The sequence below is a fragment of the Eupeodes corollae genome, chromosome 1 (genome assembly GCF_945859685.1).
Source record: "Eupeodes corollae chromosome 1, idEupCoro1.1, whole genome shotgun sequence".
Classification (NCBI taxonomy): domain Eukaryota; kingdom Metazoa; phylum Arthropoda; class Insecta; order Diptera; family Syrphidae; genus Eupeodes; species Eupeodes corollae.
The window spans coordinates 129,199,616-129,211,974 of record NC_079147.1 but is presented as its reverse complement, the minus strand read 5'-3'; the positions used below and the strand labels follow the sequence as shown (position 1 = coordinate 129,211,974).

At 34.9% G+C, this 12,359-nt stretch overlaps 2 protein-coding genes across 2 annotated transcripts; one reads left to right on the top strand and one right to left on the bottom strand.

The window, feature by feature from the left end:
- Nucleotides 1-3,656: 3,656 nt before the first annotated feature.
- LOC129953662 (putative nuclease HARBI1) lies at nucleotides 3,657-5,612 on the top strand. The gene is made up of 4 exons (XM_056066993.1): nucleotides 3,657-3,979; nucleotides 4,038-4,204; nucleotides 4,265-4,535; nucleotides 4,625-5,612. The coding sequence occupies exons 1-4, from the start codon at nucleotides 3,809-3,811 to the stop codon at nucleotides 5,129-5,131; spliced, it is 1,116 nt and encodes a 371-aa protein (XP_055922968.1). The 5' UTR covers nucleotides 3,657-3,808; the 3' UTR covers nucleotides 5,132-5,612.
- Nucleotides 5,613-6,891: 1,279 nt separating this feature from the next.
- Nucleotides 6,892-7,780, bottom strand: LOC129953665 (uncharacterized). Its single transcript, XM_056066997.1, has 2 exons — nucleotides 7,155-7,780; nucleotides 6,892-7,090 (listed from the first exon to the last, which is right to left on the bottom strand). The coding sequence occupies exons 1-2, from the start codon at nucleotides 7,438-7,440 to the stop codon at nucleotides 7,026-7,028; spliced, it is 351 nt and encodes a 116-aa protein (XP_055922972.1). The 5' UTR covers nucleotides 7,441-7,780; the 3' UTR covers nucleotides 6,892-7,025.
- Nucleotides 7,781-12,359: the final 4,579 nt, after the last annotated feature.

Sequence of the window (12,359 nt, the reverse complement as noted above, 5' to 3'; positions counted from 1 at the left end):
AACGTCGAAAGTTTATCCCTAATGGTGACACATAACTCAAACGACAAAGCTCTCCTCAGTGAGTGAGAGGATGAACTATTGGGTTCCTCTTCGTCTGATCTGGATTTAACAGTAATGGAGGTTGACCTGCCTATTTGTAGCCAAAATGCTGCTAATACTACAGATAAATATCCAACACTCTAAGACGGCTTCGGCCTCCCTTCTTCTCCACCTTACAAAATCTGGGGAAGATGTCATTCTCATCCAAGAACCCTGGATTGTGAAATCTCTGGTTCAAGTATTGAGAACTCCTGGCTACCACGTGCTATATGCAACAGGAAAAGGTATTCCAAGGTCCTGTATACTAATAAAACTTAATCTTAATGTATTTCTACTCGCTGATTTCAGTGATAAAGACGTCACCACAGCCAGTATGAGTAAAGACAACCATACCTACTGGCTGGTATCAGCGTATTTGGGCCACGACCACCAGGGCCCACTGCCTAGTACCATTTTGGAGAAGACGGTCCCTGAATCAACAAGACAGAAAACAAAGCTTATTATCGGTTGTGACGCCATATCCATATAAATATTAGAGGTGAGTCTCGTTTTGATTATATTTTAAGAACTAATCTGGTAGTAAGTAATGTAGGTAGTGAACCAACCTTCGTCACTAAAAATCGACAAGAAGTTTAAAGTTTGACTCTTGTCTCGTTAAATCTCTCAAATAATATTGAATTGGAGACTATTAAAGGAGAACCCGTTTTCCAATCATAGATACATCCAATTCACACTTATTGAAGAGTCGAAGAAGATCCAATTCCGGAATAAGGAACAGATTGGGCGAAATATAGGGCGACTCTGAAAAATCTGATTAAACCAGAACTTTTTGACCCGCCCATGTACGCTCTTGAACTTGATCAAAAAATCGATGCGCTTACAGCAACCCTCAATAAAGCCATGGAAACTGCCTGCCCCCTCACTTCAGTGCGGGGAAGAAAGAAATCATATTGGTGGGCTGCTGAATTAGAAAAACTCAGGAAAAATGTAGAAGGCTTTTTAATCGTGCAAATAGACTAGATATCCCCAAGACTGGGACACCTATAAGGAATCCCTCAAAAAGTATAAACAAGAACTGAGAATAGCCAAAAGATCCTCATGAAGAAACTTCTGTAGTTTAATAGAAGAATCCTCGGAGGCATCAGGGATAAAGAACATTCTCTCGGCAAATCCAACCATACCTAGTTGTCTTAGAAACTCGGATGATACATGGACTAACCCTTGCGAAGAAACGCTAAACGTGCTGATAGACACCCACTTCCCAGAAAACTCCAAATCCGTTAATACAGCAAACCGTCCTGGGTCGGGTATGAACTTAACTTTTCCTCAACGTCTTGTTACAAAAGAAAAATTGACATGGGCGCTTTCAACAACGTTAACACGTTGAATACTCACTCTGTGAGTTGATTAATCTAATGCTAAAAAGCAGGATCATCAACTCTAAGATGATGGATTTTTGTACAAAAAGTTTTGTCAGTAGTGCAAGGTGGTTTTCTGTCCCCTCTCCTGTGGAACATAGTGGTTAACGAACTACTTATATCCCTTGAGAGGGAAGGCTACAGAGTGGTTGTGTATGCAGAAGATGTTGCTTTCGCCGTCACAGGAGAACATTCTAATATACTGAGAGACCTCCTCCAAAACGCACTCAATATGCTCACAAGATGTACTGATCACTGCGGACTTAGTATTAATCCTCAAAAAACAGACCTCGTCCTTTATACACGGAAAAACAAGAGACCAGTAATTTTACCTCCTTCAATAAAAGGTGTAACGCTAATTTTTACAAATGAAGCCAAATATCTTGGTCTGATATTGTACAAAAAAAGCTACAATAGCTCTTTTCCTTTGCAAGAAAGCCATATAGGAAGTAAATGGGGTTTTCAACCTCGCATTACCTATGGGCTATACACATCGTTCATCTTACCAATACTTATGCACGGGTTTGCAATATGATGTACTGCACTGGAGAAAGTCATATACTACGACAAACTTAGCAGAGTCCAACTGGCGGAGAGAGAACGTGATAGCAACTTCTGATATCCGCATCTTCTCTGACAGTCAGGCTGCTATTAAATCCCTTGACGGTGTCTTAACCGAATCTCTAATGGCTCTCGATTGTCGATCGTCTCCTATGGAGATGGCGCAGCAATTTAACATTCACATCTGTTGGGCGCCGGGCCATAGAGACATCACTGGAAATTATAATTAGCCAAGCATGGCTATTAAGCCGTCTGCCGGTTATATCTAAACTTTAAACATTGAGAGAGAAGTTAGTTTTAGCTGTTATATAATAAAATTGTAGAGCCGATGAACTCGCTGAAAATGAGAAGAAAGGGAGAAGATGATATACCGATAGCTGCATGTAAACTTCTGCTAAAAAAAACAGTTTTCGCGATAGCAAACTCTAGGTGGTACAATTTACTGGGCCTAAAGCGCTCTAATTGTTATCTCAAAACAGACTTCATATAAGCTCCGTAATAGGTGTTCTTACGGGACACTGTCTTATAGGCAGACAAGCAATACGACTTGGTGTAGCCTCAAATGACTTCTGCAGGAGCTGTATGGACGAGGAAGAAGAAGAAACAATCTCTCACCTCCTCACCTCGCACTAAGAAGCAAACTTCATGTGGGAGAATACTTTTTCGATAATCCCAGTGCACAAGCTTAAAAGGATATCAAATATCTCCTTCACTCTATAAAAAGTTCAAAATGGTTCGACTAATGGGAAGTAACGCTCTAAATTCATGTGGTATCCCAATGGGCCTTTTCTTTTGGACTAAGTGTGTGGATTATGAATCCGCAGCCACTTTAACCTAACCTTACCTAACACGAAGGAAAGCATTATGTTACAAGTTGTTTCGGTTGAGGTGAGAGATTGTATTTTTTAAAATTATCTCAACTATAACTTTTCTTATCTTCAGGATCTTCAAAATCTAGTGGTCTTGGTTCGGTTACATCGTCATCCCCATTTCATCACAGTCAAGAGGAGCTGCTGCAATGGAACTTATTCACACAGCTAAAATAGCTAATAAAATAAACGTTAAGCAGTGAAAAAGAGTGGGCATATTTTAAGAGTTCTTCAAACTAAACACATATCTAAATAATTTTTTTCAGAAGAAATTGTTACAAGGCGATAAACAATTTTGATTCAAATCAAAATTTTAGCTACGATTAGAGCATCAGCATTAACATCACCTACCATTTCAAACTCATCAGACTAACGAAAAGGCAAAGACATAAAGAAGAAGAGTGGGCATATTTTAAGAGTTCTCCAAACTAAACACATATCTAAATAATTGTTTTCAGAAGAAATTGTTACAAGGCGATAAACAATTTTGATTCAAATCAAAAACTAAGCTACGGTTGGAGCATCAGCATTAACATCACCTACCATTTCCAACTCATCAGAATAACGAAAAGGCAAAGACATAAAGAAGAAGAGAATCGAAGAGTTCAAAATCGAGCGGAAAGATTTATGTAAGTAGGTAGCACAATACAATTATTACAACTCATACTTAAACATCACAAACAATATATCAATTTTTCAAAAATTTTTCATTTTAAGCCTAGTACGCTGCTGATGCGAAACGAAATTTTTCGGTGGTTTTCAAGTGTAGAGCGAAATTAAAACGAAAACCACAACGGAAAAATATTTGTGTAGAGTTCTGTCAGCTGTCAAAAACAATTGAGAAGTTCTGAATGTCAGCTGCTGTAAACAAAAGTGCAAAACTTTTTTTCGAGTTCGAGTTTTTAAATTGTCTATTATAAAATGAATTTTCAAAATAATAATGAAGACGAAGATGATTTAATGTTAACGACAATAATCGCCTCTGCATCTGTGTTTTTATCGATGATAACGAAGAGAAATAAAAAACTTCCATCTATCCGTGTTAGCCCATATCTGCTGAACAGGCAGACAAAAGGTCGTTTTGCTACAGATGTATATTTTAATAATTTTTGCAAAAAACTTTAAAACAAGTACCTAATATAATTTATAGTTTAATGACATGGAAGCAAATGAAAAGGTGTTCAAGGAAAATTTCCATATGCCACCAAATATATTTCGAGAACTATTCTCATTAGTTGAACCAAAGCTGTGTGCAGTGCGAAACACAAGACCAGAAGATGAAATAACGCCATTAGAGAAGTTTGCAATTGTTATTGAGTAAATAATTTATTTTAATTATACCTACACAAGAAAGTCATACTAATAATGTTCTTCTAGATATCTAGCAAGTGGTAGTATCCAAAGGCATGTCTCATCAGTCTACCGAATTAGCAAGCAGGATTTTGGTAAGATTTTGGATGACGTTTGCATTGCTCTATGCGAGGTCTTGGTTGGTTATATACCGAAATTGGATGCTCCGCATTTTGTAGAAATTGCAAACCAGTTTAACATTCAGTGGAACTTGCCAAACTGCATAGGAGCCATCGATGGCAAGCATGTTGCCATAAAATGTCCTCAAAATGCAGGAAGTTTATTTTACAATTATAAGGTTTGCGTTTATAATAATTTAAAACACATTATACCTATCCATTCATTATGTACCTGCAGCTTTTGATTTTAATTTTGTTTTGCTTACAGGGATTTCATAGCATTGTGCTTATGGCCATTGCTGATGCCAACTATAAATTTGTATATATTGACGTTGGTGCCCATGGAAGTGAAGGAGATGCCAACGTATTTGCTTCAACTAATATTGGGAAAGCAACACTTCAAGATAATTTGCCTTTTCCAGAAGACATGGTTGTGGGAAACGAAAAACTTCCTTTCTTTTTTGTTGCCGACGATGCTTTTCCACTTTGCAAAAGAATAGTGAAGCCATACGCACCTTCGAGAGCAAAGAAGCTTGCAAACGAAGAACGGATAGCCAATTACAGAATTAGCAGAGCAAGGCGCTGCGTTGAAAACTCATTCGGTATTTTAAGTTGTAAGTGGCTGTGTTTATCCAGAACAATGTTTTGCAACCCAGATAGAGCGCAAAAGATAATAAGTGCCTGTTGCTTTATTCATAATTACTTAATAACCAACAATAAGGAAACATACTGCCCTTCCAAAATGACCGATTATTACGACGAAACTGGGTGTTAAGTTGCAGGTGAATGGAGAAAAAGAATCTCACCTGATGCAATTCATTACTCGTCTATACAACCTTGCACTGGAAGACAAAGTAGTATAGGAAAGCATGTACGGGATAAGCTCAAAAATTATTTCATTTCACCTTTCGGGTCGATCCCATGGCAAAACAAAGCATCTTTTGTTTAATAAAGTCAAAAAGGTTTCCAAGTTTCGTCATCGTCATCATCTTCCAATTTTGTTTTAAATTTTAATTGTATTTAATCATGACAAAAAGTATTTTATTAATTAAAATTTTGCAGAGCTCTTAGGCTCTATAAATTAAACAAAAAGTTTTTTGTCTACTTCTGCTTACCTATAAGTATATGGAAATTTGTTTGATTAAATTTAAAAAATTAAAAAAAAAATCAATGGAATTGCAAGACAAACCATCATGTATTTCGCAAACTACACGCTTCATTCGGATGGATCAAACGGTTCTGAGTTCTAATTTATGTTTCCTAACAAAATCAGGATACCATTTTTCAACATTTTCAAAAAATAAATGTTGAAATGGTTTTTATATGAACATTTTTTAAAATAACTTTTTGAATTGAAAATGGTATTCTGATTTTGTTAGGAAACATAAATTAGAACTCAGAACCGTTTGATCTATCCCAATGAAGCGTGAATTTTAGGCCATTCATCATTGGGACTATTCATCAAGGTTTTAAATTTTAGGTTGAAATTGCCAAAGAAGTCTTCTTCTGTCACGCGTAGGTATATTACAAATATGTAATATAAGTTTTGTAAGAAAAAACAGACAAAACAAAGATCAATAACGATGAGCTATATGTCAATTATACTTTCAATGGCAGCTTAATTCAAGTTATAGTAACTTGTAGCATATATGTATGTATGTATATAACTCCTTAGATTTTTGCCGATTCTTCTTTGTGGAAAATTAAACAAATATTCATAAATTTTTTAACAAATTAGGAATTCGTACAAATCCCTACAAAAAGTAGTATAAATCCGTTAAACCAGAACGAACCAATTTTCAATACATCAAACATTTACCAATTCAATTATTCATATGTACATATTTATTATTCTAAGTTATTAAATTACATTTAGATCCTTTTTTTATAACAGATACAAAACTTAATTGCAAACTTGCCATATAAATATTTTTAAACATTACATATATTCTATTTTATTGGCCACTATTGCCCCTTTTATACTTCTTAATTTCCTCATTGATGATGCATATGAATCTAATATTGATATCTTCTACAATATCCTCAGGAAATTTTTGCAACATCCGGTCAATATTTGCCAGCATTGTGAAATTTTGCAGTTGAGGTGGGAATGTTGCCTGCTTCAATTTATTTTTCTGGCATTCGATAAGCTCAGAAATATTATTGCTTAACATTTTTGCACTCTCCAGCATTGGATCTTTTTGTTTCCGGTTTTCATTTATCTATAAAAAAATGATTTATAATCAAATAGAAATATTTACGTAATGTACATTGTATATTACATAGGCATAGTTTGAGCTCTGTGCTGATGTTGTTGCGAAAACATCCCCTTGAGAATCATCAGTTCCAGCACTATTTGTAAATGTTCTGAAATTAAAATTTTGATTTTTTTTTTTGATTTTGAATATATAGCCACAATCATTTTACACACATATATACAAATAATTAGTTTTTATAAAAGAAACATTTAAAAACCGAAACCATAAACAAACAAACAAAAAAAATGAAAATTATTAAAATTTTTCTTTCCGTCTTCTTTTTTGCGACGACAGAGGCGTCAAGAAGGACATACTTTTTGCGAATTCCCAGTCTATCTCCTGGGATTCTTCCTGTAATGTCTCGCCTTCTGGAACGCCAAGATCGGCCTCACTACCCGACTTCCTCTTGTTTCAGCTTGTGACGTGGTAGCGCATGCTATCACGTAAGGAACGCCACATTGCCTTGCAATCTTCAACTGGAATAAAAAAAAGGTTAAATACGGAATTCTATTTATTAATATTTTATTGAGCACTTAGTACCTGGTTTATTCATTTCTGCAGCTATACTGCTCCAGAGGCTCGCAACGGCGGAATTATTTTTGTGAAGCCTATGCTCCAACTTCCAAATGGCTTCACTGGTTTCGACCAACGAAGCCAGTTTCTTTTTTTCCTCCGAAGAAAATTCAATTTTTTTTTTTTTTTGTTTATTTTTTGAAAGTTGAAGTTCACTGCTTGTCTTCACTTCTTTCACATCAACAATACATTCTTCAACATCCTGAGTTTCCGGCTCAGAAATGTATTGCTGCAAAAACTCAGAAAAATCCATTTTTTTTTTAAATTTTAAATCAAAACTATCTATATTAAAATGAAAAACACCGAAAGTCACGAGTAAACAATTTTCAATTTTGATTTGTAAACAATTTTTTCCAATAAATAAATTAAACGTCAAAATTTCGCAAGCAATTAATATACCGGGCAATTAAATTGAGAACGAAAAGAGTGGAGAATTGTACTAAAAAATCTAGTACAGCTATCCACTAAAATGACACATTTCGTTGTTCAGCAGCGTACTGAAAAACGAAAAGCACAGCGAAATTTTTCGTTTATGATTTCGTCATGTCATTTTTGTATGGGAAATTTCGTTTCGCATCAGCAGCGTACTAGGCTTTATAATGAACAATAGTGACACCGTTACCATAGTTACCGGGAAAACCCCAAGCCGTTCAACTGTGGATTTTTGCTATGTTCATGCAAATCATATTGCTGCTATTAATGCTTTGGTGCAGCTTAACTTCGGGCTTAGAAGTAAGTAAGTTAACTATTTTGTTTTTCTAGCTGTTAATTTCTCATGTTTTCTTTTGTTCATAGTGTTCGAATGCTGATAAAGTTTACATATGGAATTGGAATGGATCAGTTTAAATTGTAAATTCTCTCCTTTTTGCTGTCGATGATGAGTATATAAACAAAAACAATTTGTTTAGCTTATATCCACATTTAATTTCCCATTAGTTAAAAGTCCTTAACAATAATATTGTATTGCTTTTTTGTGATAATAAATTATTTTAATCATTAAATACATAGACCTCTTGGTTTGTTAATCATGTTTATTTGTTCTTAAAATAAAATTAAATTAATAAAAATATGTTTTTAAATTCTATTCGACACTTAACCTTATAATTACTGACATAATATACATATAACGCTTTTCTAAGCCAGCTATTTTTCAAAAAAAAAATTTTTGATGATTTTCCAAAATATCTTTATTCCTACTATTTCGTACTTTTTATTAGGAATTTATAATCTCTAGTGCATGTAGTATATTGAAAAATACAAAAATAATTTTGAAAAAAGGTGTTTTTCAGTTTGAGCATATGTAGCTAAAATAAAGTTCGGATTTGTAATCACAAGACTTATGAGTATGTTAACCACATGAAATCGCGAAAGAATACAAACGAACGTGATAAACTAAAAATTTTTTTATATTATTTTCCAAAAATGTAATACAAATATGAAGTTATAATTTAAATTTGACTTGAGTATTTGACATTTTTTCTTGGAAATATTTTTTTTTTTTTTAATTTATCAAAAACTAAATAAATTTATAAAAGCATCTTGAAAACAAAAATTATACTAAATAACATACAATTTTGAAAAAAAATTACAACTTTATGTAAATTAGCTGTTCCACGTTTAACGTAGATTATCAGTACGCCTTCGAATTGATCTTCACTATAGAATTTGTTGCAATACCGCTTCATTTTGTTTGGGTGCTGAAAAAAAAAACAATTATTATTGCTTTCAAAGTTTGTGGCTTATGTAAAACTTACTTTGAAGTAGTCTTGCCTTCATGTGCCTAAATAGCATAAAATACCTACATCGCCTGAATAATAACAACTGAAAGTCGGTAACATCGGGACCAAAAGATCATTGAAACCGAAACAACAGTTTCAGATCTTCTTTGTCTCTATGGACATTGAATTGAGAGACAAAAACAACTTTTGAAGTTTCTTATAGTTAGACACATAGCTTTGAAAAAGCATACTGGCAAGCCAATATGTGAAACCAAAAACAGCTTGATTCTTCCAGACTAAAATTCTGTTCAATCACTGAACAACTGCATACAAATATTTTTAAGAAAAAATGGACAATTTGTATACATACAAAAATTAATTTAAATAAAGCCGGTCTAACGATTTCTAAACAAAAAAATTGACAGATCAAATGGCATTTTTATCTTTGAAGACTTTTTTAAACAGGCTTTTTTGCACACAGGAGCAAGTTCGTGCGATCCTGTCGTGTATTTTATTTCTTATCTGCTTTCTAAATGAAGCAATGATTTGATAATATCTTTTTATTTTACCTGCTTACTTAAAAGTAAGTAAAACTCGTTCATAAGAATATTTAATACCTACCGATTTAAAAGAAAATTAATTTAATATTTTCCATATCTGCCCGAAAATATACAAATTAATTCCAAGGAAAAATCTTCCCTTACTTCAAAATAAATTACCAATTCACATGTTATAATCATTGATAATGAACTCATGGATCAATCGAAGAAAAAACGCTTCTTTCTGTATTGCTTGTCGAAAATCTAAAACGGCCTTAGAAATAATAGTAGCAAATGTAATAACAGAATAATTCAAGAAAATCATTGCTTGTCTTTCTCGGGTCGTACCTACTCGTAACACACAAAGATATCTATTTAACTTCAAATCAATTTTATCTATTTTTGCATTCATTAGATAATTAAAAAAAAACTAATATCAATATCTTTTTTTATTTTTAGTTAAAAACTACTTAAAATTAGGTCCTTAAATAAAACTTAAAACTAACTAAAACTACCTATTCTACCTATAAACTACTTAAAACTAGAGCAACCGCAGCAGCAAATCTAACTATAAAACATTTGTTGTTTTTCATTTTTTATTTTTTTTTATTCCATGTTTTTTTTCTACTTCAAACTAAACCCTAAAACTATAAAACAAGTATGCAAGCCGTCCAAGGCTTAAAACCCATCCCGACTACCCAAGCCAATTGAAGCCACCAAAACTGGTTCTCCTGCTTCACCCTATCAGTTCCTTCCCGTTCGGACACAGCCCTACTGAAACGAAGAAGATCTGCTTCTCCTTGTGCCATGACGTCCCGATTGTACAGGAGTCGCCTAACCACGGTTTGTCGTCTGACGTGGTAGATTAACGGAACTGCCAATCTATCTTGTATCAGACCGCATCTATCTAAAAAGAGAAATTCCTCTGGTGGAATGATACTGCTCAAGCGTGCACTTTCAAAATGCTCGTAGTTCGGATAGAAAAATTAAATTATTGTTTGAAGACATAGCTCTTGCAATGTGACCTCGAACGAGTTTTATAACAAAATTGTCAATTCTGTTGATTCGAGCCCCGTTGTATAGGACCTCGTTGGAATGGTATTGCACGTTAGAAGATTCGGCTGTTCGATATAAGCCGGTACAGCGTCGTGAACATTTCAGCTCGAACACCCGAAACTTCTCCTTCTGGGAAGGGGCAACGTTAAACCACACAGGACAATCATAAACGGTCATCGGCCTAATGAGTCATGTGTCACCCGGTTATTCCTAGCTACAACATTGCTCCGGAATAAAGGTTTATTTTTCTCTTTAATTCCTTTTGATGCTGTATAGATAACGTCTGAGATGTAAGACAGATCTGTTTTTAATGTGGAAAACTTTTCCAAACTTAGAGAATCGGTCTAGACAGGTGACGCATATTTCATTTTGGATTTCTAATATATCGAGATGAAGTATCTTTCAGGGGTAACTAGGAATGGGGGTTGGTTGAAAGTCAGGACGGATAGGGTGTCTGTCATACTTATTTGCATTGCAGACTCCACATCCTCTTATAAACTTTGTAATAAGGCTATTCATGTGTGGGAAATAGTATTTGTGTAATAGTTGCTCCTTGTTCGCGCGAACATTCCTGTGAACTCTTTTATGTTTTCTCATGAATAACTCATATTTGCTGTTCTCATTGCTCACGTCTTCGACCAATCGCTGAGTGATTTTGATTTAATATTCAGAAAAATGTTCAACAAAAATACTTTGAAGCATGCCTAAATAACACTCGGGTATCTTAATACCATTAATTATTCTGGGATTAAGTTTTGACTTTAGAGTTTCTTAAAGGAATTGCTTGTTTCGTTTATCAATTGCGATGTAGTGATGGTGATATCTCTAGTGTGGTTCTTCAAATATTTCAAGGCCTTTTCCGTCTTTAATACATATCTGATTTCGGAAAACGTTGAGGAGTGCTTTACGTGCGGAATGTGATCAGCGTTGTCTTCTTCTGCACTGTGGACAGTTTCCCTGGCAGTGTCTGTAGACTGAGTCTCCTCATTCACTGTTTGAGTTGAGAAACTGATTTCACTGGCTTTCGCTGTTGTTGAAGCGTTTGTTGCAAGTCGTGAACTTGATGGAAGTTCAGCCAATGCTGAAGAGGTTAAGTGATTTACTTGCGTACCAGATTTGATTTACCAGGTTTGTAAATCAGTTCGCAGCTATAATCTTCTATCCTTGCTTTCCAACGCTTGAGCTTAGCATTGAAATTCCGGTTTCCCAGCGCAAAAGTTAGGGGCTGGTGGTCTGTGTAGACTCTGATCTTCTTCACTCCATAGAGGTAGGACCGCAAACTATCCAGTGCCCATACAATTGCGAGCATTTCTTTTTCATTGGTCGCATAGTTCGATAGGTTTGTCTTTAGTTGGTTAAGCGTGGCAAAATCGCATCGTCACCTCCTCACGGTGCCCGCTGGATACCCAACTAACGACAAGCGTTGGATCCATGAGCTGAGTCACCTGAGTTATTTTTTCAGGAACTATGAGCAAAAGAACAGAAATATCGCTCTGAATGCACCAGCTCACAATTAAATCCAAGAGCGTCTGACACATATTGTGCGGCACAATGGTCAGCGTCTGTTCCCTGTGGGGCGCCTGAATATAAAGTATGGATAGAAGTAACTGACCTATTTATGGTACGAACACTAAGTTAAAAAAAGGCAAACGACTAGATTAAATACCCCAGGTGGCACTCCAGTGAAACTGGTAAATCCACTCTCTTTCTGTCCTATGGATTCTGAGGAGGACAAATAATTGCTTAAAAATATTGAGAGTTTAAAGATGAAAGATGAAAGAACATCATCGACAACCTCAAACAATACTATAGATGTTAAAAACATCAGTGAAAAAGGAACCACAATCAATGAAGAGATC